This window comes from Apostichopus japonicus, chromosome 17 (genome assembly GCF_037975245.1).
Source record: "Apostichopus japonicus isolate 1M-3 chromosome 17, ASM3797524v1, whole genome shotgun sequence".
Taxonomy (NCBI): domain Eukaryota; kingdom Metazoa; phylum Echinodermata; class Holothuroidea; order Aspidochirotida; family Stichopodidae; genus Apostichopus; species Apostichopus japonicus.
The window spans coordinates 18,439,752-18,452,438 of record NC_092577.1 but is presented as its reverse complement, the minus strand read 5'-3'; the positions used below and the strand labels follow the sequence as shown (position 1 = coordinate 18,452,438).

General features: G+C 37.8%; 1 protein-coding gene across 2 annotated transcripts; it reads left to right on the top strand.

The window, feature by feature from the left end:
* Nucleotides 1-235: 235 nt before the first annotated feature.
* LOC139954768 (uncharacterized) lies at nt 236-10,709 on the top strand. 2 transcript variants are annotated; one of them, XR_011788175.1, is made up of 11 exons: nt 236-338; nt 1,191-1,439; nt 1,618-1,659; nt 2,099-2,200; nt 2,610-2,675; nt 3,248-3,379; nt 4,258-4,431; nt 4,690-4,761; nt 7,074-7,177; nt 7,516-7,675; nt 8,158-10,709. XR_011788175.1 is itself a non-coding variant. In XM_071954690.1 (9 exons), the coding sequence occupies exons 5-9, from the start codon at nt 3,275-3,277 to the stop codon at nt 7,544-7,546; spliced, it is 486 nt and encodes a 161-aa protein (XP_071810791.1). In that variant the 5' UTR covers nt 563-1,439; nt 1,618-1,659; nt 2,099-2,200; nt 2,610-2,675; nt 3,248-3,274; the 3' UTR covers nt 7,547-7,715. The 2 variants fall into 2 exon arrangements, 1 of the variants encoding a protein (XP_071810791.1); XM_071954690.1 differs by lacking the exons at nt 236-338; nt 8,158-10,709 and having other exon boundaries at nt 563-1,439; nt 7,516-7,715.
* Nucleotides 10,710-12,687: the final 1,978 nt, after the last annotated feature.

The following is a 12,687-nucleotide window of genomic DNA, read 5'->3' as shown; positions in this document are numbered from 1 at the left end:
ACAACATCTACAGTAAGCCAACTACAGTGAGTGGAGTGCAGGATAAAACATGACTTTTTAAATAAGTCAAGGCTTGTTCGCTATTTTTACAGCCTGATGAATAAGACATTCATGTTTTTTGTGTGTGCAGAAAACGTACCTAATTTAAAAATTTCTGTTTATGACACATTTATGGAGCTATATATACTTATATACTTATTTCATTTTTCCTATTTTAAGATTCAACAAGTTCCAACGTGTCCCCATAGCTGTATCGAGACAACCACAACAAGCGGAGAAAACTGACACAAATACTTACATTTTAGTCAGATCGGGCACAACGAAAAACAATGTGAAAAGTACAAATGCTTGAGCTATTGTGACTGTGCTCTTTCCTTATCTACTTATCGAATATTTATCATTATCTATATATCTGTCCACTTGTGTAAATAGGTACCATGCAATCAAGCTTTCATGGATCTTGATGGTGCAGTAGACCCATTGGTTATGGGTTGTATGCCATTGTTGGGCCTAGGGAATTTTAGTACAAAGGACAATTGAAAGCCTACATAATTTTCAATTGAATACCTTCTGATGCTGTAGGGATTGTAGCGATAATTTTGTATTCCTTGCCCAAGGTAAAATGAATCTATGTCATCACGTTGGCGTGTACGTGTGTGTGGGCAGATTTTGCAGCAGGTCCTAGGACCTGTAAAAAGACTTTCAGCCTCAGGTCCGAGGAAGAAAAATTCAATAGGACAAAAGGCAAAAGACATTTAAGCAATGGTTAGGTTATTGTCATGGTTAGGGTTATGATAGAGAATAATTCTATGGAGTTCTCAGATTAAATACAAAACCCACTTTGTGATGCCTGCTCCTAATCAGGATATTTCAAAAGGGGAATGCTGGATGAAATTCAAACATTCATACGTATCATAGCCATATTGCGCCGATGAACCATAATTTTTTTTATAAGAGGTGAAGGTCATTTAAGATCAATATGGGTCAAAAACTGAAAACCTTGTAATCTGGCTAACTCAATAGGGGAAACTTGATTCAAACTCATAGCTATAGCTATATATCTTTAACGGACTATAGTAGACAGAGATAAGTTTATACCATTTTAAGTAAAATCAAATTTGATCATCTGACTTAACTTGTAATGCAATGATTCATGAATAATTGCATGTATTTATCTCTTCTTTCAACAGTTGACACCAGCCAAGGTTATCAAAAGAAATTATGCCTTCCTTTGCAGCTCTCTTGCACAAACTTCTTAATGCGGCTGAAACAAGAATTTCCATCTCTGGAAGGTGTTCAGTTTCAGTTGTGTCCCTGTGGACCAGCAAAGCAGTGGCAGAAAGCTGGAACCTTTTCCAGAAGGTGTTAATTGCCCTCATGCCATCAACACGTGGGTTGGGCTAAAACGCTCATGCATTTATATAAGACCACTTACAGAGGTATAGTGCATTTTAAAGATTAAGATTATTAAATGGAGTACTTTGTTTACAGCCTTTGGAGACATATTTATGCATTTTGTAGTAAAATGAATCATGTTTTACTGTTGTTATTTATAATTAAAAACTTACTTTGTTACTCTGTTAATAAATGACAATACAATTTGTGCTTAAATCACAGGTTCAACATAATGTTAATGAGGATAAAGTTGGAACCTCCACGGTGAGTTAATTTTCATAGGGAGATCTACGCGAAGTGTAGGTTCAACATGCAGGGGGGGGGGGGGATTCCCCAGACCATTCAGCATCATAGTTTGAGAAGACCAGCCACTTACGGAACTTACAATCTTAGGACCTTGGCATGTTTCACGGCCATCAACAACATCCTGGGGGTCCACTCTGGTCCATTCTCCACTAAACCTTGGCACATCAGGTTTGAGCCTCACAAGGTCAGACTGCCCGAGTTCATAGCTAAAAAATAAAATGCGATGATAGACTCTAGGGCCTGGTCAGGGCACTGAAATGGTATATCTATAGGACAAAGGCGACCCAAGCTTACTCTAAGCTTTTCATGCCCCTCCAATATCATGGGGCATCGTCTGAAGACACCATCTGTTGCTTGTTGACAAATGTTCAAATGATTGTTGAATATTTTCTTTAAGATATGCTCGGACTGTGGAAGAACACTTCTTGAAGATGCTTGTCTTGTTTGCCAGCAGGATGCAGAGTTTCAGGAATCCCTGATTGCAGATCAAAATACAGAGGTACATATTAATCATATTTATCATTCATTGAACTCTATGTCATTGTACCTGTGTTTCTTGCAAGATACTTCATCTTGATTGACTATATATAACCTGTAATGTGAAGTATTTGGTGCCGGAATAAAGACTGACCAGTATGAATAACTTATGGCTGTCATTTTAGGAAATTCCTCAGGCAATTTTAGGAATGGACCCACAATCGACCTCAAGTGCTATGGTAGATTAATCTCTGCCAGGGGATAACCTCTACTTATGTGAGAAGGCATTTGTGCTTGATAGACTTAGGAATCAACATTACAAATATTAGTGTATTACATATGTATTATGTAATAAGAACTATAAGAACTCTTTAAAACTATACACAAACTAGTATAATAACAAATATTTTTTTAATCTGTTTCTAATATAGCTTCCAGATGTACTTCAAACAGGGGATCCTTTGCCACAAGAAGAACACCAAAATCGAGATCAACATGTAAGCATTAAGACGATTCATAATTTTTTGATTCCTTGCCGAAGGTAAAAGGGATCTATGTAATCACATCAGCATGTGTGTGTGGGTATTCAGTCAAAGGAAATTTAAGTCCTCAGAAGGAATACAATACATCCAAGTCCTCTCTAGACAAACAAAGTTTATGGTAGTGTCAAGATTATCCATTTCCATTATCCTACTAGGTTAGGATATTTTAATGAATTCCTCATACTGAGTGAATGTAATGCTCACCTGTGTATGTAATATGTTTGTATGACATCTTGCCCAATGAAGAGGAAAGGTGGATGAAATTCAAATTTTGTATGTAGGTCAGCCATATTGAGTATTTTGTAAGAGGTAATTTAAAGTCACCATGGGTCAAACACTGAAAACATTGTAATCGGGCTAACTCAGTGGGGGAAACTTGGATGAATCTCATACTATAATAGTTCATCGATGTTATACATATTCTGCTTCTTTGTTGCAATTACACTATAAGTCATGATGAAATTATCCAGACAATATTATATGTATTGCATTGCATCGCTACAAACATTTGTGTTTTATTTATAAAGGCAAACCTGCTGCAGAGAAGGGCACAAATGCTCGATCCAGAGGATGAATCGCCATTTGCCTTCCCAGTTAAGTTTATACTGCCAAGTGGTACCCACAGATTAAGAAGGGTTACCCAGGACAGCACTGTTGATGTGAGTTAATGTTATTATTCCCTTTGTCCTTATTAGCCTTGCATTGCCACATAGTTGTAGAAAATAGAAACAGTTGTAGAAGTAGGAACATGAATGGAATAGGGATTTTATTACCTAATTAATGTAGTATGCAAAAAAGACATTTATATTATCATTTTTGTATAACATCCCTCATTTAACATGAAATCAACAGAACTGCTTCAAAATGTCTCATTTGGCTAGTGCAACTAGGCTTCTCAGGAATATTAAATATGTTGCCTATACATTTGTACGGGCTTCAGACAATCCTTGATACAATACATCCATACAATCCTTGACAAAATCACTCCCCATATCAGTCTTGCATGTCCTGAATGGATTTTGCTACAATATCAGGAAGAAAGGGGGGGGGCACTGATGGCAAATTAACAGTATGCTGTTTAATGACTGTTTGGGCCAAGCATTTTTGGCAAGGATTGTAGATACCAAAAATAGGGCCATTGTAATCATCATGGGCAGCCACTAGTTCAATATGCCATTCATCCAACATATAGTTTCCAAGATTTTGTGAATTCCTAAACATGATCGCATAGGTTACTTGGTCTTTGGCATCGTAACCAAAAACCTTCATAGAATATGGTGATGGATATGATTATCTGAATCCTTCATCCCATCTGAGCCAGTAGAAACACTTTTGCTACAAATGTCTTAATATATGTGGCATATTTTAACTAAGACCCATGTAGTCAAACTGAGAGTCACAATCATTGAGTCACAAACAAATGAGGGAAAATAACGATTAAAAATTAGATGGTGGCCAGGTCTCAAACAAATTTTGTACAATACTCATCAATAGAATAACAAGTTGAATGTATATTACATAATATTCCTTCTTTCAGGAACTGATGCTATTTGTAGGGTGTCAATCCTCTGCAACGAAGGCCTTCACAATAGCCTGCACTGGGGACAACCCAGCTTCAAAAATGTGGAGGATATCCCCAGCAATAAACAAAAAGCTGAAGGATCTTGGAATAACAAGGCCTACAACTTTTACAGTATCATGGATTGATGATGTGAGTTATGCATAAACATAACTCAATAAGGTGAACATGAAGTGCGTATTTGGCATGTATGTAGGTTTGCCATGAGTACAAGAGCCATATTGCTTTTGGTCAGAGATAACATGAGGACAACATATACAAGATATATAAGCATCAAAAACATTGTAATGGCGAAAATATATATGGTACATGTCAAGACATTGACTTAATAAAGGTGTACTGGTACTTTGACAAGGAATGTCAACACATACAATTTGTGCTTGTTTACAGAATGAAGAGATGGAGGAAAATAATTCCACTGATGAAAAGGGAAGTACATTTGTTGATGCAGGAACACCAAGTGTAAGTATGGTTATATGTAACAGTGGTATTGCAACAATTGTTTTTGTTGATTTTTATTCTCAAATATAGAAAATACGCATGGCAGATTCAACATGAAAAACATGTAGCACTATAGAGACAAGAACCGAGGGCTACATGATTCCTTGTCTTTGTTATTAAAATCATCAGAAAAGTGAAAGGTCGATTAAGTATTCCTCAAAATAATAGGGACCATATACTCATTACGACTAACATATATGCCTAATATGAACTGAATTGAAGTTTACTTTGATAAGTTACAATGTTTTCAGTATTTCACCTCTGGTGACCTCACATTACCTTTGACCCCTACCAATAACAATAGGGATCATCTACCATGGCTAACATATATACTAAGTATGAACTAAGTTTCCTTAGTGAAGCTCTGGTGTTTACAATGTTTTCATCTTTTACCCTCTGGTGACCTTTCACCTCCACCAAAAACAATAGGGATCATCTACTCACTATGGGTAATCCACCACCCAAGTATGAGCCATGTCCGACCTTGCGTCTTCCACTAATCGTGTTTACAAGAAGTGTCTCAGACATATGTACAGACAGACACACATGCATGACTGCACAGATTCCTTACACCTCCAACAAGGAATAAAAAATGGGGGCTTGTACAACAAAATTTAATTTATCAGAATGTGCAAATTCAAATGTTTCATTTAAAGACCAGAATGCAAATTGCATTGAGGTTTCGATGACTTCAATGCACTAGACTTTTGCTAGTTAGTATAACCAGAACTAGCTGTTACAATAACACTATGGCATGCTAACACAGGTCAGTCTACTGTACGTGGTTATACACACCTCCATCAAAAGCAATAGAATGACCTTGGATGACCCGCTGATTTTTATGGAAAATGTTCCTCTTGATGAGGTGCACTTTGTCCTAAAATTTGCATGGCCTACAATGTACGCACATAATGTTACTGCTAGAAATGTATCAATACCAACCTTTGACCCCTCATAACTTGAGAACTGGGTGTCCGATTGAAGCAGCAGTTGGTTTCCTATATTCAGCACAAAAAGCTCTATTATATGTCAACAAATTTTGAAACTTATATTTGTTCTGTTTTGTTTTGCCCCGTATCTCCTAAAATGAGCAGATTTTTTAAGATTTGACCTTTTGACCGCGCGGTCCGATGTAGTTTGACACGCTGATTCCAAAAAGCAACATGACAAGTCTGTGCGACCATCCTAACTGTACTTATTAAAAAACAAAAGCATTGACCTCTGATAACTTCGCACACGAAGGTCGCACAGGGGTCAACTATGGACCATTTTCATCGGAAGGTACCTTTGAGATCCGATTATGGCTACGAAAATTCCAATAACCCAAAAAACTGATAAAGGTCACCGGAGGTCAACATGAGGTCAAAGGTCACCTAGATGCGGGTCGACTCCCTGATTACAATAGCGTAACTCCCAACCTTCACGGACATTTGGTTCTCAAGTTATTGCAAAAATAATACTTTTTGACCCCTGGTTGACCCTTGTTGACCTTATATCACATGACCGTTATGTTTTGAAATGATCCCTTACCCCATTCACAACTGGTCCCAAAATATCAACCATGTCGGATCCTGTCAATGGGAGTTATTGCCTGTTTTAATATGTTGGTTTTTGGCCTCTAACTGACCTTTGGTGACCTTCACAGGCAACACCAAAAATATAGCACATCTACTCAATGTTGTACTCATATGCACCAAATATTAGATTGGTCCAAGCTTCCCTACTTGAGATACCGTGTTTACAAGCCAGGCGTCACACACACACACGTGTTTGTATTACAATCAGACCTAGGACCCCATTGTATTTTGTTCAAATCCGCGTACCCTAACCTTAACAATACCCCATACAGTAGAATTCTTCCGAGGACGTAGTGATTGCTTTGAAATCACAACCGAGGACCTCAAATTCGTTTGTTCAAGTCCTCGGTCAGAATACAAAACAAACGCATACATACATACACACACTCTCCGCCTGCATGAATGCATAGGTTACGATTTCATCGAAACCAAAAATTTAATTCAGTCTTTCATAGATTTTCAAGAAACTCAAGTGGTATAGTTATTTTAGATCAAATGTTATTTATGGTCATGGGGTCTGGCCACAAGCAATTAATGGAATGCAATTAACATTGGATAATATTGGATCATTTGTTGTCATTGGTGCACGTAAGAGCTATAGAGCACTTCTTATTCATAGTTTTCCATGTTTCTTTTTGTATGCAGACATTCTTTGTATTTTGTAACCAACATACAAATTACCATTTCTTTTTGAAGGTCCAGTTCAGATCAACACAAGCTGGAGTCCTCCCAACAATTGAAAGGCCCCCACCTACACTAAGTGTCACATCGACGCCACCAGTCTTGAAGTCCAACCCGCCGTGAGTTATTGGTCATTGTCGTTAAATTTGGGTGTTTTATTAATTCATACCTAGTTAAAATTCTGCAATCTGATTGGTCCATTATAGTCAGCTGACCATGAGTTAATCGATGATAATCAAATAATCTGATTTACCTTTTTCAAGTAGTTCTTAGGCCTATCAAACGCAGCAAGGATATGCTCTACGAAAATGTACCCTCAAGAACTCCTGGGTGTCGTGACATTCCATAGCTGTATTTCATGGATGTATATAGGACGGAAATAATGTTACATGTTTCATTCTCATATGTATGTTTCCTATAGAGAGTTTTCATATCAGTTTTCTATTCCCTCTTAAAGGTCACAAACTCATGCAAGATTGATATACTGAACACGAAGACCACCATCCTCACCAAGACAACCATCCTCACCAAGACCACCATCCTTACCAAGACAACCATCCTCACCAAGACCACCAAGATCTCCATCACCACCACCAGAATGGGTACCAACCCCAAAGGTAAGCAAAAATTTGAAATTAATGTATTGTAAATGTTTATTCCCAAATCCTCAAAAAATGCTTTCTCATTAGGAGAAACGGGGACAAATCTGATAGATGGCACATAAGCCCATAATTAGTATATAATCGCTATTTCTTTTACAAGAGGTGAAAGGTCACCAGAGGTCAAATAGTAAAAATATTGTAATCATTTTAACTCAATAAGAAAAACTTGGATTAAGCTAGTATATAAATGAGTTGCATACTCCAAAATTGAACAGATACTATTTTTAGGTGAAAGGTCACCTAATGTTCAAAACAATGACCGATATAACCAGATTTACATATTAAAAGGGCTTGGCATAGAAGTCAAAGTGAGATGCACAATGATTTTGAAGGGGATTTATTGTTTATTCACTTTTACAATTACCATGTCTCACCTTTATGTGAAGAGGTATACTTTCTATATCCATTAGAGACTTTCTTTTTTATTGACCTTTCAGGTTTTTCACTCTGAGAAGAAATTACATTGAAAAAGATATACTGGAATTGTTCAGAGATGCCGAAGTGGAGTGCGTATTTAGAATTTTTTTTGGCAGAAGAGGGTGTGGATACTAAAGGCATATTTAGGGATGCACTAACAGAGTTCTGGCAGACAGTTTCTGCTAGGTACTTTGTAGGTGATGGTCAGTTTATACCCACAGTTCACCCACATGTTACCCCAAGAGATTTTCAAACTATGGGGAAAATCCTATATATTGGATTTAATAGTGTGGGGTACTTCCCCATACAGTTTAGCAAAGCATGCCTCATATCTGGAATTAATGGCGATAATGAAGTCTGTGATGATCTGCTGATGGAGGGCTTTGTTGCAACTCTCAGTAGGAATGAAGGTGATGTTTTGAGGAAGGCACTTGACATGCATACATTTGATGAAGACACCCTTGAAACATTGTTGGTGTTGTTTGGAAGGCTGGGTGTCACCTGCCAAATCACACCAGAAACACTTTCGGCCATCACATTACAATGTGAGGGCTACACCAGTTACAAGGAGTTTAGGAACGAACTGGTTCGCCAGTTAAAGTCAGACTTCTGGGAAATTGGCTTTGTGTAAATGCCATGTGCAATAACCTTAATACACAGCACTCATGTAATTTTTGGGCTCTTAATCATACCAGTGGAGCCTAAAAGACTGTACTGTCTCACTCTCACTGTCTGTCTACACACGTTTCAACATTCTTTGTTGAACATTCTTTTGATAATTTTCTGAAACACCTTAAAAGCCTGCAGATTTTATTGCAATTAGAATCAGAAGTAGTGATTATATTTTGTTATCAGTACTATAAGCCAGTGGTATTCGATTGGGTAGTAAATATTCAATTCTGCCTGGTTTAAACAAAATACTGGCTAGAACCGTACATTTCGTATTTTTATATGAGCTAATGCACCATTAGTGCTCCTGTGGTTCCACTACAAATTTCCTTTTCTCTGTTCTTAAAAAATTTAAAATGCTGGTGAGTTGCCTTCATTTTTGGTTCCTTGCTTTAGCAAAAGGAGCTTTAGCAAAAGGAACCTATGTACACACAGGTTGGCGTGTGTGTGTGTGTCTGTGTGTGCATCTGTGACACTTGCTTGGGTACGCTCTATCTCAATAAGGGAAATATGAAGAAGGTGTGCCCTATTGTTTTTGGTGCCCACAAAGGTCAGTTATGGTCCAAAAAACAAAAATATTAAAACTGCAATAACTCCCACTGCCAATGTGTGACGAGGTTGATATTTTGGGACAAGTTGTGAACTGGTTAGGGGAACATTTTGAAATTTAACATTCATGTAATCCGAGGTCACCAAAGGTCAATTAATGTTAAAAAAACTAGTATTTTTGCGATTAACTTGAGAAGGAATTGTCTGTTAGGGTTGGGAGTTGCTTCAATGTAATCCACTTGTCGACCCACATCTGGGTGACCCTTGACCTCAATTTGACCTATTGTGACCTTTAAGTGTTTTGGGGATATTTACAGTTTCGTTGCTATTTTCAGATGTCAAAGGTACCTTCTGATCATAAATGTCAATAGGTTGACCCCCGTGTGACCTTCATGTGTGAAGTTATATGGGGTCAAAGTTTTTCGGTCGGAGTTAGGATGGCTGTACAGACTTGTCGTGTTGTTTTTTGGAATCAGGAGATCAAACTACATCTGAAACCAAGGTCAAAGGTCACATTAGGAAAAATGTGCTTATTTTGGGAGAAAACGAGTGAAAAAGAAAATGTTTGGTTTTGATGCTAGATTTGGATATCAAAGGTACCTTCCACCCAGGGGAGCTTTGTGTGCGAAGTTATACAAGGTCAAAGTTAATTTTCAGACATTGAATGCAATAGATCCCAGTGCCAAGGTGTTACACAGTTGATATTTTTGGACAAGTTGCAAATGGTATAGGGTAATATTTTCAAACTTAACGGTCATGTGATCCGAGGTCACCAAAGGTCAATTAATGTTAAAAAACAAGTATTTTGGGGGGAGAAAATGGGCAAAGAATAAAAAGTTTGAATTTTTATAGTTTTGATGCTTTATTCACGTCTCACCGGTCAAAAATGTCAATGGCTTGACCCTAGGTGACCTTTGTGTGTTAAGTTATAAGAGGTCAGAGTTAATTTTCAGACATTTAGTACAATAACTCCCAGTGCCAAGGTGTGACACAGTTGGTTATTTTTGGACAAGTTGCAAATGGTATAGGGGAATATTTTCAAACATAACGGTCATGTGATCCGAGGTCACCAAAGGTCAATTAATGATAAAAAAACTTGTATCTTTGCAATAACTTGAGAACGACTTGTCTGTTAGGGTTGGGAGTTGCTTTAATGCAATCCAATTGTCGATCTGCATCTGGGTGACCCTTGACCTCAATTTGACCTCTGGTGACCTTTAAGTGTTTTGGGGATTTTTACAGTTTCAATTCTATTTTCAGATGTTAAAGGTAGCTTCTGATCATAAATGTCAATAGCTTGACCCCCGTGTGACCTTCGAGTGCGAAAGCTATACGAGGTCAAAGTTAATTTTCAGACATTTAATGCCATAGATCCCAGTGCCAAGGTGTGACAAGGTTGATATTTTGGGACAAGTTGCAAATGGTATAGGGGAATATTTTCATGACGGTCATGTCATCAGAGTCACCAAAGGTCAATTAATGTTAAAAAACTAGTATTTTGGGGTAGAAAATGGCCAAAGTATAACAAGTTTGACTTTTTATAGTTTGGATGCTATATTGACGTCTGACCGATCCAAAATGTCAATGGGTTGACCCTAGGTGACTTTTGTATGTGTTGTAAGAGGTCAACGTTCATTTTCAGACATTTAGTACAATAATTTTCAGTGCCAAGGTGGGACACGGTCGATATTTTGGGACAAGTTGCAAATGGTATAGGGAAATATTTTCAAAGTTAATGGTGATGTGATCCGAGGTCACCAAAGGTAAATTAATGTTAAAAATAGTATTTTGGGGAGAGAAAATGGGCAAAGAAAAAAATGTTTGAATTTGTATAGTTTTCATGCTCACCGATCGAAAATGTCAATGGATTGACCCCAGGTGACTTTTGTGTGTGAAGTTATACGAGGTCATAGTTCATTTTCAGACATTTAATGCAATAACTCCCAGTGCCAAGGGGTGACAGGGTACTGCTGACATCACTCAACATCCTTCTCCATGGAAATAGTGAGATACAGTGGTGGCACAACAGTTGAAGGAGACCATTTATCCCCTCAGATTTTTTCCTAGCTGCTTGAACCCCCCCCCCCCACTCAGATCTGGTACTCATTCAAAATTTATCATATCATGTTTAAAATTGCAATTTTTTCAGAGGTTAGGTATATCCTTTCCATTTCCACTTAATAATATATAGGCAATATTATATAACTCCTCCGAAATAGCATTTGCGCTAAACACACAGGGTACTGCTGACATGAGTCAACATTCTTCTCTGGCAATAGTGAGATACAGTGATGGCACTACAAGGGGGAGGGAAGGGTCATTTGTTCCTTCAGATTTTTTTCTCTTTTGTACTTGAGAGTTCAAGGAGCAGTCTCCACTTGAGATTATTATCAGCAGTGATGAGTGATAGAATGCATGCATGGATGGACCTTAAGGTTGGGAGTTATGCTATTGCAATCCAATAGTTGACCCACATCTGGGTGACTTTTGACTTGTATCAGCTACATACACTACTGTTACATACTACTGATACTACATCAACTAAATGCTGATATTGATTGTACTGACACAGAAACACTGATATACATTAGTTCTATGAATGTTTTTATCAATTTTTGTGCTCATCAGATCACCTACAGTAAATATATCAACATTAACTTTATAGTGAAATTATTAATTTGATACATGTTATCAATCTGCAAATAACCACAGACAAGGTCAAAATGACCAAATACCAAGCTCCAATATATACTTATATCCTTTCCATTTCACTTATTAATATATATATATATATATATATATACGCAATATTATATAACTCTTCCGACATAGCACCTTCCCTTCACACACATAGGCGTAGGAGGCAGGGGGGCTGGAGCCCCCAAGCAACATTTTTGATGAAAATTCGGCCAATATGCTGAGAATTTTTTGTGCACCTACTGAAAAAAGAATAATTTGCCGCGCGCGAACAATTTCGGTAATATTTGGGCAGGTCGTTGCAGCCACCCAAATCAAATTAGGCTCCTACGCCTATGTTCACACACAGGGTACTGCTGACATGACTCAAGTTCTTTATCCATGGAAATAGTGAGATACAGTGCTGGTGCTACAGGGGGAGGGGGAATTTGCTCCCTCATATTGTTTTTCTTGCCCCTCAATTCCCCACTCAGATCTGGTACTGAGTAATAATTCTCTAATCAGGTTTAAAATTGCAATATTTTCAGAGGTTAGATAGGTATAAGTTGTCCTATTGATAGATTTTTACACCCCCAAGAATCTATGTTGCCTCCAGGTTACCCCCCCCCCCCCCAACCTCGGTTTACTTAGGCTGG